General features: G+C 52.9%; 3 protein-coding genes across 3 annotated transcripts; 2 read left to right on the top strand and 1 right to left on the bottom strand.

Moving 5' to 3' along the window:
- The first annotated feature begins 50 nt into the window (after window positions 1-50).
- On the top strand, window positions 51-9993 carry P152DRAFT_438145 (uncharacterized protein). Its single transcript, XM_033677602.1, has 4 exons — window positions 51-174; window positions 232-309; window positions 361-396; window positions 453-9993. Exons 2-4 carry the CDS (start codon window positions 254-256, stop codon window positions 9883-9885), a joined length of 9525 nt encoding a protein of 3174 aa, XP_033533252.1. The 5' UTR covers window positions 51-174; window positions 232-253; the 3' UTR covers window positions 9886-9993.
- A 1770-nt stretch (window positions 9994-11763) lies between these two features.
- On the bottom strand, window positions 11764-12366 carry P152DRAFT_386399 (uncharacterized protein; the record flags this gene model as incomplete). The annotated part of the gene is made up of 2 exons (XM_033675834.1): window positions 11764-12036; window positions 12118-12366. Coding segments are annotated over 2 exons (522 nt in total), but the record flags the coding sequence as incomplete, so codon positions are not given.
- A 547-nt stretch (window positions 12367-12913) lies between these two features.
- Window positions 12914-14899, top strand: P152DRAFT_62561 (MFS general substrate transporter). Its single transcript, XM_033683118.1, has one exon. It carries the CDS (start codon window positions 13226-13228, stop codon window positions 14723-14725), a length of 1500 nt encoding a protein of 499 aa, XP_033533254.1. The 5' UTR covers window positions 12914-13225; the 3' UTR covers window positions 14726-14899.
- Window positions 14900-15466: the final 567 nt, after the last annotated feature.

Consider the following 15466-nt stretch of genomic DNA (forward strand, 5'->3'; position numbering starts at 1 on the left):
AGCACCTGCCTGTCATTTGTTTGCAGCTCCATGCCCATCTCCGGAATCATCCTCCGTACAGATATATCAATACAAAATCCAAATGATATCTCTCACCAGATTCCCACCCTCCCTTTCTAGAACACCAAATAGCACGACGAAGACGTCTCTTATATCCGCAATCGGTTCCACTCGGTCAGTCTATCTTTCCTCCCATCCTCCGCCTCCCAATTCCGCCCACTGACAACCCAGATTTTGGTAATGCCGCCCATAAATGTCGAGCGGCGGACTCACTCCCCAGCCGCTGCAGCCAGAGCACGGCCTCAACTGGTGAGAACGATGTGCCACCCCGTGTGCAAGGCCCCTCTGACCGTTCCATAGGGTGTTCCTGGTTGAGCTGTTGGTGTGCGGCATTCTGTAACGTCCCTGCTCACGACATAGTCTTGATGAGACCCAGGCTAATCATTGACCAGCTCCATATTCTTTCTCTTCTACTTCAACCGGCTGTTCGCGACCCTAGTCTCTTATGGAATTCGAGCATACACATGGCATCGATTCCGCGCCTACATCGATATCCAATCGCTGCAAATATCTCTGCTGGGAGGCCGCGTGTTCTTCAAAAACATTCGCTACCACGCCCACAACGAAACGATCCTGATCCATTCGGGCTTTATTACGTGGAACTACTGGTATAGGAAAGTCCAAGATGCCGCCGTGTTTGAGGAGCAGTCGTCACCTGGCGGCACCGACGGCCACTCGACTCCAGGTCGACCGTCCAGGAGCCCGGATGTTGACCGTATGGAAACGGGCGGCGTCACATCGAGCAAGAAACCGTCCGTGAGGATCACCATTCAGATATCTGGCCTGGAGGCTTTCATCTACAATCGAAGTCCCGGATACGACGTGGTCGTGGAAAACTACCTGCGCTCCGTCAATCTCAGCAGTCCAACGCGGGAAGGATCCGATGACCAGGCGTATTCCACCGGATTCGCTCATGGAGATCGGATGAGGAACGTGCTGCAAAAAAACCGCCCTCAGCAAGAAGAGGAGGACCCCACGTCGCCTGCCTCCTCCAACGAGAAGCCCAGGCTTCCTCCAGCGGAGAAACCTTCGCTGCCAGCCTTCATTCGGCTTTTCCCCATCTATATCGACTGCAGCAAGGGAGCAGCAGTCCTCGGAAACGAGAACACCCCCCAGGTCGTTACGTTAAAGTTTGACCGTGGCTCGGGAACCATTGACGCCGGTAGTTCAGGCCCCCTGGACATATACCGGCAATTGTTCAAATTCAACGTCGACCGCCCTGTCGTTCAAATGCGACCGAATACCGACTTCAAAAGCCTTCAGCTGGCCATGGCCGCCACAGTAAAACAAGCCGAAGCTGAACCGGCCGTGGTGGCTCAGGACCCCCATCGTCGGACCTGGATACCCGAGTCTCTTCGGAGGATGTCGACGGGTCGCCGGCAGTGGTTGCCCTTCCTGAACCGATCCACCAGTTCCGTGGTGGATACTGACAAGAATCCTTCTTATCCACATCCTTCCAAGCTTTCCGTTCCGGGTCATGATCGATGGCAGGGGCTCACACGGTACCTGGAAGACATCGGAGAAAATGAGCATGACGAGTGGGAAAGCGTAGAGTACGCTAAGGCCAGTACGCTTGCCGACTGCCCTCGCATCACATTCTGCTTCTTTTGGGATGTACCTGGTCCCGTACCCCTGGAGGACATGGTCGAGAGCACAACTATTGCACCTCCGGGATACGGAATGGAAATCGGCATTCACGGCGGAACCCTCAGTTACGGGCCTTGGAGTGACCGACAGCGCGTCATCTTTCAGAACCTCTTTTTTCCCCAGTCGTTTGTCGATGCCCCGCCACCTCCGAATCTAAGGCCCGGAGACACTCGCATCTACCCGGACTTCAGCTTACTGCTCACCATCGATGAAGAGACGACGCTTCGGATTCCCATGCGTGAACCTTCTAAAGATTGGAAATGGAAGGGTCGTTCGACAACATCTTCCCGCCACAAACCGGCTGGGACCAACAAAGAGGGACATTGGAATCGCAAATGGTCAACCAAACGGAAGCCCGAGAAAGGGAGTGGTGGGTCGGGTCCCCGGCCATACGCTTGGCTGGACATAAAGGTATTCAAGGAGACGAGTGTCCGGTACAAGATGGACATGTACCCCGGAGAGTCCGGCTACTCGAATGACCTGCGAGTGGACATCGCTCGATGCGAGGCCTACTCAAGTGTCAACCATGGCCTGCTGTTGCGGACCGGCAAGCTCACCATGGACGCCGACCTCTCAAATCCGGCGGTATGGAATGCCCTCAGAGTATGGAAGTTTCGAATCATCGCCGAACAACTGGACCTTTTCATCTTGCGAGATCATTTTTTCCTCATCATCGACCTCTCCTCGGACTGGTCATCCGGTCCACCTGGCGAATACCACACGTTTGTTCCGTACCAGTATCACATCGCGCTCGACTTCCGGAACCCCAAGCTATATTTGAATTCGAATGAAGCCAACATCATCAATAGCCCCTCCGATTTTGAGGACAATGATTTCGTGATCCTCGGCGGAACCAGCCTAACCGCCGATCTCATGATCCCGTTGGACAGGTTCCTCCCTGTCAACAACGAGATCACCTTCGATGTCATCGGCCAAGGCTTTAGCCTGGAGATGTGTCTTCCGCCTAGGAACACCATCCACAGCTTCTTGAAAGATCCAGTGACCGCGCAACTCGAACACTTTTCTCTCGTAGGAAGCCATTGCTATTGGGCAGCGTCCTCCCCGACCGAGACTGATCGATTGACCATGGATGTCAAGGGTGACAAGTTCGGGCTGTACCTCTACGGTTTCCTTGCACGGCACCTGGTTAAGATCAAAGATAATTATTTCGGCGACTTTCTCCATTTTCGGACCTTGGAAGAATTCCAGTCTCGCCCGGATCGAGAGGCCGTGGCCCACGAGGTGGATCCCGAACTCCAGCCGGTGCGTGGATCTGACTTGGACGTGGTTCTCAGCATCTCGGTGCATGACGCCAGCGTGGTCCTCCCGAAGCATCTATACGATGCCGAGGCAGGGATCGTGATTGACATGGAATTTGCCAATGTCGATTTGAGATTCACAAATTACTACATGGATCTTGCAGCAGATTTCAGTCCCTTGAACTTTGGCTCCGGGTCGTCGATATCCGAACCCGGGGCAGCCGGTCCGACAGAAATCTTCTTGGACTTCACGAGCTTGGCCGGCCATCGCCTCTTTGGACTCCCCAATGCGGAGCCGACGTACGACTGCATTTGGGATCTTCGCATCGGTCAAGTGGTTGGCGAAATCTCTTCCCTTTTCCTGAACAACCTCGTCCATGGGGCGCAAGCGTTCGCCTTTAGCTTCGAGGATGAAGAGAATAGCTCGCCCATGGCAGACCCCTTCCTTGTGAACGACGTCACATTCCTCCGGGTCCGTACGGAGCTTGTTCGACTCTGGCTTCGGCTGGATCCTGATGCAATCATGGTCGAAATCGGACCGGCCAATATTGAACTCAACGATCTTTGTGACTTGCTATTTTCTCAGCGAGTTTCCATCCAAATGCCGTCGTTAACGCTTTCATGTGTCGACACGAGCCATCTGCATCGCCATCGGAGCCAAGTTGACCACGGTGACCAACCAAAGACCTACGCGTATCTTCACACCGGCCTATCCGTGAACGTCATGCAACGCAGTTTGAACTTCCCCGAGAAGCGTGCTGCGCAACAACATCACTTGCGTCAGCACGATTGCCGGACAAATCGGGTACCCTTTTTAATCTCACCGGATCCTCTGCACATTGAGGACTCCGAGGACAACTTAAGGTCGAAGATCGATGACCCAGCAAGCTCCTTCCCACTTGTACCATCGCCAATGCACCATGATCTCGGGGACTTTGACAGCATCATGACCAGCACAATGCCCGGAAATTCGGGCAGCAGGTCACGGCATGAGCAGTGGCAAAGTTCGTCATCATCGGGTGCTTCGATTGCATCCTCCATCAGGCGACACGGCAATCGGGCTACGGGAACCCCGATGAATACTCCCCGATCCAATCACGCTCATGACCATATCACACCGACAGTGGACTCTGTGGGCGCAACCTCTTCGCGGAGAATCAGCGACATGAACGCATCGACGAAAACAGACGGGACGACACCATCACTGGCGTTTTCTACTCCGTTGGCGGCCCCGAGATTTCCACTGGAGAGCTTTGTCGACGAGACTTTTGACATTCCCACCTTCCGGCTGCACCGCGAGCCCCCATCCGCGGACGACGACGATATTGGTGCCGAATTTAATGATGTCATCAACCGGCGACAGGACGATGCCTTGGTCTCAACAACGGTCATGGTGACACTCAATCCCGGAGTGCAGGCTGTTTTCACGACAAGAGGATTCAACGCCATCCTTCGGGTCATAGACATCATCCAGTGTCAAGATGCTGAGACACTCTTGGATTCATGGCAGATTCGGACCATGTCTCGAATCATCACCAAACGCGACCTCCCCTCGCGACCCTCGTCATCGTTAGACATTGGTTTAACTATTCCAGACGGTGCTGTTCGTTTTACCAATAGGAGAACGCTGGAAAACATGTCTGGACTGGAAATCGCGCGGGACGATATTGAACTGCAACTTTCGAATTTATCCGTCCGCGCTCGAACCAAACACGTTTCCGGGTCTTCGAGCTCCCAAGATCATTTCCTCTTGCATGCATCGTTGAAGCGTGCCGATGTTGCGACAACCACTGTATCCGCATCCCGTTCGTCCCAGCTCTGCCTGTTCCAATGCGAGGATATTCTCACCTGGCTTACGTCAACCTCATCATTGAATGCGACTTTATCTGTTCGCAAAGTGGGGTTGGACATGCAGAGCGTCCATTTTACAACCTTCTTCCTTGCCATGGAAGGAATTTTGGAACTCGCAGATGCGTTCAGCAATCAGATCAAGTCCATAACTTTGGAGGAACCTCGCCGTCTGGTGGACCTGGTGCACCATCTCGTCTTAGCTGGAGGAAGTTCCACCGACCCCGTCTTCATGACCAGGCCAAGCTACATGCTACGCGCTATTACCGATCATCTGCGTAATCACGATTCTTGGAAGATAATCTCCCGCTTCCGCCACATGTATAGGACGTCATCCATCGTCTCCTATGATTCGAAGTCATTTGAAGAAACACCAACCAGTTCTCTCCTGAGCGACATCGTAGCATGGGACCAGTGGAGGACTTGGGAGTTGCCTTCAGTGGAAAAGAGCGTCGCAATGGAGCCACTGCATGCTCCGCAGAGTTCCGCCCCCGATACATCCGCTCCCCTGGCGATGACACTCTCTTTCCGTTGCGGGTTGCTCAACGTCTCGGTTGATTCTGGAGTCGATCAAAGCGCTGTTATTCTACATAACTTCAGTCTTGCTTTTAGTCACACACCACAACTATCCCCATCCGGACTCCTTGTCTCAAGCTTGCCGGAACAATCCAGAGTTATTCAGATTGGCGCGGAATTACTTGCCATTCAATTCCAATGGATGCTTCTGGAGGGTGTCCAGTCGCTTCTTGAGAATAGCAAAGGATGGACTCGAATGAATGCCGCGAGCAAACAACCTCAGCCGCGTGGATCTTCACCTGCGAAAGGCTCGCGTCGCCTTCAGCTTGTCGCAGTCATCGATTCCACGGACCTCAGTTTGAAAAGTCGGCATCTGCGTTTGGGGAACGCGATGGATAATCTCTCATGCTCGTTGATCCTGGCACAGGAGTCCGAGGAGAGCAAATCCGATATGAGCAACGTCGTTCTCCACGCTAGCAACGCCCTCTGTGCGGTGGTGTCGTCCCAGCGGAAGTTGATAACCCTTGCTCTATCTCTGCCAACTTTCGCAGCTGCCCTTAGCAAGCCAAATGACAGTGGGAACGCGAAGCAGTGGACCGTTCAGGGACAAAGCGAATTGGTCGACCTGAATATCGAGGAACACGTCCCGGGTTTATTGGAACTGGCCGATGACGTCCTTCGCAACGAGGCGGTTGACATTATGAAGTTCACAAACTCGGCAGCACCGCATGCCGAGCATACGATTGCTTCAGCGGCCCCGAAAGTGAGAAGAGAACTCCCTAGCCTTCAGCTTTCGTTGTCACTGCAATCCTATCGAGTACATATCCGGCTGCTTCCATCAGTGGCTTATAGCTTTTCCGGCTCCACTGCCCAGCTCTGGGTGCAACCGACACTAGACCTAGTTCGAACGCTCAACATCCACATCGATGTCGGTCGGCACTTTCACGAGCTGGACTCCTTTGGCCCCGACAGTTCCCTCGCGATTTCGAAATTCACAATGCCCCAGATTAATGCCCGACTCAGCATTGAACAACTCCACAACCAGATCTTCCTGCGGGCGAACGTGATCAGTGAGAAACTGGTGCTGGATGCCTCGGCGTTGCATGGTGTGCTCCTGACCATCCAAAAGCCCGAAGTCTCGCGCACGATACAGGCAGCGCAAGAAGACGTGCGTGCCATCCAAGGGCACCTTGCAGCGTTGCGCCCTGCCCCTTCCGGTGCTCGGATGCGAACGGTCGACCCGCTTGGGTTTGATTGTCAATTATGGTTGCAAGGTCTACTGATTAAAACAGTGGCCCCGAGCTCAGGCGACCTAGCTCCGGAGGCCCATTTGATGTTCGGTCTTGGTGCAGTGCTCCTCGATATCCGAGATGGGAAGCGTCTCCAAGCGCAGCCAGCCGCCTTTCCCGATCTCCATTTCCAGGTTCATAAAATATTCGCCGACCTCGTATTAAAGAAAGATGAACGGACCACCCCCGTGGGAAACGCGGTCCTGGCATGCGATATCCGCTCGACGCAACGAAACGGGTCTGAACAAGGCCGCATCTACCACCTTCGAAGCGATCGGGTCGATGTTAATATATCCGCAGAAACGGCGTCCACGGTGGCCGATGTCCTGAACCATCTTCAAGAACGTCTGCGAGATATTGACCTTTCTCGTGAAAAAGAGTACCTCCGACGATTCAGGCACCGAAAGATGGCCGATTCGTCGACGGCGCTTGACCAGGGCAACGGAGAAACTCCGGCCGACCCGCTCTCATCTACTGGAATCTTCACGTCACCGTTCAACGTGCTCGTTCGCCACGTCCAAATTGCTTGGATTGTGCAGTCTGAGGCTAAGCGTGCTGCTCCTCAGGATGATGATTTGATATTGTCCATCCAGCTAATCGAGCTTTCGAGTCGCTCCCGTAGCGGGGCGAGGCTTGCAATCAACGACTTGCAGGTCCAGCTTGTCCCCCAATCTCAAGTGGATCGCACTCAGAGATCACGAAACTCGGCTCTTCTACCGGAAATGGTGTTCAACGTCTTCTATTCGTCCTCGGAACAGGACTGGCGGCTGAGTTTTCAAGCAGCCGGCAAGTCCCTCGATTTGCGTCTCGACTCAAAGTTCATACATCCTCTCAATACCGTGCAACAATCTATAAAGCTCGCTATGCAGAGGTTCCGATCTGCCGCCGAGAATTGGACGGACAGTACTCCAACTGGTACTGTCCAAAGAACAAGTATCTTCAAGACAAAGAAACTTTCCAGCCTAGTTGTGGACGCCGACTTTTCCGGAGCGGTCGTGCATTTGACCGGAGGTGCTTCAACCTCCATTAAATCCCATGTCCCCGCGTTTCCTCCATCCACAGGCAACGGTCTCAATACAACCACAGTTTTGCGGTCGCCCGGCATGGCCTTGAAAGTGGAGTTCAAAGACGACAATGCGAGCTCTACTTTGGACGGAGAGTTGAAAATATCCGCGTCTTCCAACATTGTCTATCCAGCCCTAGTTCCGCTTGTGCGAGAAATCTCGGATACCGTCAAAGACATTGTATGGAACAGCGAATCCAAGGATACGAACATGACCGGATCGAGGTTCCTCGAGGACGAAAACTTATTGAAGGCGGATCCGACAACGCTACTTGGGCGGACGAAACTCAATTTTGGCATCCGAATTTGCCAACAGGACTTCGCCTTGAACTGCCACCCGTTCGCCCGAGTGCTGGCGGTTGCTTCGTTCGATCAGATCTACGTTCTAACAAGCAGCATCACATCTCCTGAGTACGGGGACTTCTTTTGCGTGACCGCCAAGGCGGAAAATCTCGAGGTTTCAGTGAGGCACCAGTATTCAAGAGATTCGACGTTCAAGTTCAATATTGAATCCGCGACTCTCTCGCTGATGAATAGTAAATATCTTAGCGGCGTGGCCGGCATTTCCGCCATCCTCAAGGTCAACCCGATTAAAACGCAGGTCAATGCACGACAATTGCAAGACTTTCTGATCTTCCGGGACATCTGGCTTCCCTCCGATTCTGCGAAGGCATCGACACCGAACGTTGACGAGGCGAACGAGCAAGTCGAGTATCTTGTTCAGCGCTATCAACAGGTCACCGCAGCTACAGCGTTTCCTTGGAACGCGACGGTAGCGATCGAAGCGATTGCGGCAGATGTGGATCTCGGCCAGGGGATTGGCAAAAGCACGCTTTCTGTTGCCAACTTGTGGGCATCATCCCGAAAGCGATCCAACTGGCAGCAAGAATTGTGCATCGCCTTCGAAACGGTGGCGGTGACTGGCAGTGGGAGGACGAGCGGGTTCGTGCGTCTCAACGACCTACGGCTTCAAACGTCGATCTCGTGGCCGTTGCAGGAAGGGCGAGTCCGACGGCAAACGCCGCTCATCCATGCCTCCCTCGGCTTTGACCGACTCCAAGCAAAAGCTGCGTTCGATTATCAGGTATTTGCTATTGCAGATATCAGAGCGTTCGAGTTCATTATGTACAATACTCGGGACCCAAAACTCGGGGCGGCCGATCGGCTCATTGCGATTCTGGACGGAGCCGAAGTCTTTGCATTTTGCACATCCACCACCGCAGCGCAAGCCATCGCTTTTAGCCAGGCCGTAGAGCGTCTGGTGCAAGACAATCAGGCAGCATATGCGCAAACCGTCAAGGAGCTGGAGAGAAGCATTCAGCGCAGGAGGTCATCATCGGCACGACAGGCGCAAGCGTCTCTACAAGCGTCGCAAACCCCGAATCCGGAAAAATCACATGCCTTCATATCGCTTCATACGGACGTCGTTGTGACCCTACGGACCCTGTGTCTTGGCGTCTTCCCAGCCAATTTTTCGGACCCGCAATTGTTCTTGCTAGAGGCGTCGGATACACAGGCTCGTTTCGCCGTGCTGCTGGAGGATGACTCTCAAGTGCACAGCGGACTGGGCATGACTTTAGGCCATCTCAATGTCGCCCTAGGCGTGATTCCCCATCCAACCCCGCACACAAGTGCTGCAGAATTGACGGTGGAAGACGTCGTGGCGAGCGCGCGATCCGCTCGTGGCGGCACGATCCTTCGGGTTCCAAAGGTCGTGGCGAGCATGCAAACCTGGCACCAGCCCCAGTCGAACCTCGTTAATTACATCTTCAAAAGCTCTTTCGAAGGCAAAGTGGACGTAGGATGGAACTATTCGCGCATCGGGTTCATCCGGAACATGTGGGACAATCACTCAAAGACGCTTGCGTCCCGACTTGGAAAGCCTCTTCCGGAGGCTGTCGTAAAGATTACCACCGAGCCTGACGAAGGGGATGGCCAACCAACGTCCACTCGTGGTCCACAGGGCAAGATCACTGCGGTTGTAAACGTTCCGCAGTCTCGATTCACCTACACGGCGCTTGAACCCCCGGTAATAGAAACACCACAGCTACGAGATATGGGCGAGGCGACACCGCCTTTGGAATGGATCGGGTTGCATAGGGACCGACTGCCCAACGTCACCCATCAAATCATCCTGGTGCCGCTCCTTGAGGTAGCAAAGGAGGTGGATGCCGCGTATAAGCGGATTTTAGGCTCATCATGAGATGGTTCTCCACAGGCTGGGAAGCAAAGCATGTAACAATTTACATCTGTACGATAATGACCAACGTAATATAGATCAAACGACTTTAGAGGAACACGGCTCATGCGGAAAGCATCACTCCTTTCCTGCTCCCTGTAGTGAGTTTTGGCTTGAGAGGAGAATTTCCATCAAAAGTGAGGAACCAAACATTCCGGAATGCCGAACTCCATGGCAGGTGGCAATTGGTTTGGAGATCGTAGGTCCATTAACTTAACCGTAACTGTAGTATTGCCAGCCATTGGGAGACTTCATCATGAATACGCAAACAGCAGAGTTGTCGTCAGTCATTGGAATTTATGCTGTATCCGAAAGAGTATATAACCAAAAAATTACCCTATGGCATGCTGATTCAATTCTATCATCTCACTCGCGTTCAAAGTGTGAGTGTCAGCCATATCACAAACACATTCAACTTCAAGCTGAGAATATCTCCATCCATCATAGTATCATCCATCTGCTGAAAGGCTCCATAAACGTGTGACCTTCGGATGAATAGAAAAGATCCGCCCCTCGCAAGCATCCGAATAGGCAAGAGGTACCCACCCCAAATATCCCCTCATCTTAAGTGCAGGTGCTATTCGCCGGCGTGCATTTCGTCCAGACTCAAACCTCAGCTTGATACCCGTAGCGAAAGCCAGGAGGACACAGATCTTCGCATTGAAAAGTCGCGATCTGGTTCTGGGTCATGTTGTGGCAGGTGAGCACGTGCCTGCCTTGGTGGAGCACTTTCTGCGGCAGTCCGGGGGTTCCGTAGGGCACGGGGAGCAAGCAGTCGGCAAAGGTGATGCCTGAATAGCCTTCAATGGCGAGGGAGGGGGGAGGGCTGGAGTTGCAGAGGGACGTGTGGTACGACGGTGCGCCCTAGATAGCTCCGGTCTGGCAGACATTGCTGTCAGCGAACCACACGTCGTAGTTGCCACCTTTGGTGCTGGCAGATCCGCATGAGCGAGCGATGTTGCCGATGTAAAGGGATGGGAAAGCAAGGGCTATATCCGCGAGCATGGCGAAGAGGACAGAACAAAGAACAAAGAACAAGAGAACGTATGGTCGGAAGGAGGGCTGTTCTGTGAAATCTCAGGACTGAAGCGTAAGAAGGGTTGAGAACGTTTGCAGAGGAAGAGATAGCCCGCTGAATGGCAGGCGACGGATTATATCTGATCGCCTGGTGTCATGAATGTCCAGGAGACTCCTAGGCCAAGCCTCTGCTGAAAGGATTATATTCTTAGAACTGGTGTCGCACCCAAAATACCATCAAATTCTCGGCATTTGTTAAGGTACATATTCTTCGTTTGAAATTTAGCCAATCATTCATGGATGATGGCGAATTCTTTAGCCGTGGCTGCGAGGCTGTCCACGAGAAACGACTCATGATTTCTGCCGGGCCAATACCGCAACAAGTTAGCCCAAAAGGAGACTTAGGAAATATAGGACTCTTCCGAACTACGGCCCAATATGCGCAACCCGAATAACGACTTTGTTGGGAGACGAAATGATGGCAAATACCTCACGAACGCGGCGGAACCGTGACTCGCGCTGCCATTCCCAGGGTGAACTGGAGATGGCTGGTTTTCTACGTCTTGTAGATGGGCTTTTTTTGACTGTTGATGGTACACGGTAGATGTATCGCAGTTGGGGATTTCATCGTGCATCCGACTCGCTGTGAAGATGTGGGTGTCTCACCTACAAAGCACTATACCGCAATGGCCGTCGCCTTGCTATGTTCAAACTTCAAACCTGCACTCGCCCAGGTTGTTTCCTAGAACGTCTCCTCTTAGAGCGGACCACCTTCCCCTGGTACATCAGCACGACCTCTCCTCCTATATCCGCAGCATCAGGTTTGTAGCGCATGCCCACGTCAAGACCTTCCAGCCCTGCGGTGGATGCTCTCGCGTTCCACACTAGCTGTTGTATCGAACCATCTTCGGTGATCATGGCGAATGCGAGAGGTCGCGAGCTGCGTTGCAGAGCCTCCCGTACCCCCTTCGTCGTCGGACTCGTCGTCGCAAGTATCGCAATGGTATTGTCGCCTCTCCATCCTGCCGGGGCACCGGCGAAAGCCCCTTCTATTTCCCGGATGTGTTCTGGCGATACCCATCGCGCCCGTCCGATCGGCTCGGATCGCGGCACCCCAGTTACGCTTGGGTCTGCGTCCGCAAGTTTCGCCTTTCCCTTCGGAGATTTCCAGCCGACGACCTTGCACTGCACAAGAATTTTGAGCGGTATTTCGGGCGGGAGAGTTGGAACTCGCCAATCTCCAACCAGATCGATTCCAGCGTCGTTGGAGCGACCCGTCCTCGTGAGGTGAAACCCGAGTCGGTTCAAGGCCTCTGAGCAGATATACTCATATCGGGTTCCAACGAACGTAGACGATGTCTGGGAGAGATTCGTCTGCGAGGCGTGTGTGAGGAAGGATTCGAGGGTATCATGGTGTTGGGAGCCAGGCGCAAGCGAGGAGAGACGAGATGCGAACGGCAGAGTTGGGCGAGGGCGTTGTCCGTGGCGCCATGACAGATGCGTCGGAAGACTTGGGTAGATGTTCTTAGCATCATTGTTTAGTAGGTTAACGGTCGATGGCATCCACATACTGTGTTCTGGTTGGCGATCTGGCTAGCCGTGATGTGGACGGTGCGATGGGATTCAATAAGCCAAGCCACCTAGTGGAAGGCTTCATGTTCATCACCACCAAGAGCTTCCTTTTCCAAATTCGTTTCAATCAGCCATCTTATCCACGGTCAGGAATATACCACTAATAATACTAGTCGTGGCAGCTAGGACGGTGATAGAATGAAGATGTGCGGTCTTGGAGAATGCGATGCTCCTGATGCTCCAAGCTGTCATTTCATTGCCATTCAACCCATCACCCAATCCGTCCCTCGACTCCCCAAGTCAGACATTCGGACTTAAGGGATTACCCTCTTCAACTCTCGCCGATGAAGAGCCAAATCTGCAGTTGCAATCATATTATTAATGACTGTGTCACAGCATGTGTGCACGGTGCCGGGAGTCCTGTCACTGCACTAAGAATGTCGGTTCAGTTCTTCCGGTATCCCGTTTGAGACGACCGGTGACGGCAACGAATGCCGAGTTCGGCTTGCGTCATTCCATAAATGGCTCACCGGTACTTGAGCAATGCCTAAGTACTCTCTAATACCATCCCCGTGTCTCGGTATTATTCTAGGATAGCCGTAGACGCAGTGCCTTGGTGAGAGGGAGCTGTTCCTATTCTTTCATCGTAAGATCCGATGTTAAGTACGAATACACTCTTCTTATCCGTCCAAAGGAGCCGATCTGGATTTGGACCATGGCGAGATCTACCATCATATTTCTCTATCATGAACTCGGCCTCGCCTCGCTGAAGCAAACGGGGAGAGATGCCTGGCTCATCATCCTTGCACGGTGCTGCCGAATGTTCGCATATGGCACCAATGCCTTAATTCTCGCGCTTTTCCTGTCGTCCCTGAACTTCTCCGATTCCCGTATCGGTCTCTTCATGACTTTGACCCTCCTAGGCGATGTAGTGCTGGCAACCCTGCTGACGCTCGTGGCCGATGGCCTGGGTCGACGGCGCACCATGCTCGCCGGCTCCGTCATGATGATCCTATCCGGCATCGTCTTCGCCTTGAGCGAGAACTTCTGGTTGCTGCTTCTCGCCGCCGTTTTTGGCGTGATCAGTGTGGCCGGGGGGGATTTTGGGCCCTTTCGATCGATCGAAGAGTCGATTTTATCCCAGCTGACTTCATCCAAAACCCGACCGGAGGTTCTTTCGTGGTACGTGACGATGGCCAGCTTCGGCTCCTCCATCGGGACCGAAGCAGCTGGACGGATTGTGGATGCTCTTCAAAAACAAAAGGACTGGACCATCGTCGACTCCTACCACGGTATCTTCTGGGTCTACTCGGCAATGGGGGCAGTCAACTTGGTTCTGGTCGCTCTCTTAAGTTCGAACTGCGAGCTTATCGCTATAGCCACCCCTACGGAAGAGTCAGAGGTCCTGCTGGAAAGCGGCGAGCAAGACGCTAGGGAGGAACCTACGCCGAAGACTAGGACTCGGTCGGGTTGGTTGAATCTGGCAGCCATAAGCAGTATTTCAAGCCGGACGTTATCCATCATACTCAAACTTTGGTTCTTGTTGGCCATAGACGCACTCGCCGACGGGATGACTCCAATATCGTTAACAACGTATTTTATGGATGCCAAGTTCGACGTGTCTAAGGCCACGTTGGGGGATATCACGTCCATTGGCTATTTCTTAGCCGTTGCCTCAACCATCTTCGCTGGGCCTTTATCTCGTCGTATCGGCCTGATCAACACCATGGTCTTCACTCACCTTCCGTCCTCAGTCGCGGTTCTCCTCTTTCCCGTTCCAACGAACCTCACCATGACCGTCATCCTTCTGTTCGTCCGAATGGGACTGAACAACATGGACCAGGCGCCACGATCGGCATTCATCGCGGCGGTTGTGGCGCCGGAGGAACGAACCGCGGTTATCGGACTGACATCAACCATTCGGACGCTTGCATCTGCGGTCGGCCCAACCCTCACGGGCATTCTAGCTGGACATTCCCGTTTCTGGATTGCTTTTGTCGTCGCTGGAGCTCTTCGTGTCGCCTACGACCTTGGACTCTTTGTGATGTTTGTTAATCTGAAACCAGAAAGGCCCAACACCACAGAGTTGGCGAATACCGAGAGATTCAGCGAGGATCCGTCTTCGGTGTCAGACGATGAGTCTGGAGACTCCTTTGCAGCCAACCGATCGAATGGGTCCACCGAGGAGTCTCGAGCCACAACGGCGGTAAAGTGAACTGATGGAACCTGCCGGCCATGTGGCTTACCTGGTGCGGGTTCAGAAACGTCGTAGCCAGGCGTCACTGACCAACGGAGTTTACACCACTTTTCAGGCACATTTTAATATTCCCGTTCAACTCATCCGAAGACGAGATTATGAAGGGACGTCCGGTCTTGATGAATGCTCCGATGGCAGCATTTTGCTGGAGTCATAAGGCTATATATATACTTCTGGGATGGACCTCAAACCATGTCTATCATGGTCTCGGAAAAGCATAGAGCAGCAAATAAAACTTTAACGAGGTATACATTATTAGTACATGCGGGTCTCCGGAGTAGGCAGCATGTGATCTGCTTCGCTACCTCACGCCCACACCGAGCACCAACTTGCCGCTAAGTAAAACGCTGAGATATTACTTTCGAATAAGGGGACTAGGGATTTTTTACAACACCAGCGGATGAGCCCAGCATTAGGGCTGGACACGAATATTCGATTACGAATATTCGTACGAATATTCGTAGTCGAATACGAATAAAATTTAGAATTTCCGCTTACTAATATTCGTACGAATAATATTCGCATTATTCGTAATTATTCGTAATTATTCGTAAATCTCTGAAGCTATTTCCATGTATCTCGCAGCATCATAAGACGCCTCATAGTCTCTGCACTCATTGAGCTCCTCCGCACTCCTAAGAGATCTCTTCCCCCACTGAACAGTCTTTCGACTGATACCCCAGATGCTGGTATAGCCAA

Source organism: Eremomyces bilateralis (assembly GCF_010015585.1).
Source record: "Eremomyces bilateralis CBS 781.70 unplaced genomic scaffold P152scaffold_13, whole genome shotgun sequence".
NCBI lineage: Eukaryota > Fungi > Ascomycota > Dothideomycetes > Eremomycetales > Eremomycetaceae > Eremomyces > Eremomyces bilateralis.

What these genes read in the sequence shown, in the direction of transcription:
- P152DRAFT_438145 (XM_033677602.1), top strand. Translation starts at nt 254, where the DNA reads ATGTCGAGCGGCGGACTCACTCCCCAGCCGCTGCAGCCAGAGCACGGC. An exon ending in CCAGAGCACGGCCTCAACTG is followed by an intron (nt 310 to 360) that starts GTGAGAACGATG and finishes ACCGTTCCATAG; the next exon opens with GGTGTTCCTGGTTGAGCTGT. An exon ending in CTGTTGGTGTGCGGCATTCT is followed by an intron (nt 397 to 452) that starts GTAACGTCCCTG and finishes ATCATTGACCAG; the next exon opens with CTCCATATTCTTTCTCTTCT.
- P152DRAFT_62561 (XM_033683118.1), top strand. Translation starts at nt 13,226, where the DNA reads ATGGCGAGATCTACCATCATATTTCTCTATCATGAACTCGGCCTCGCC.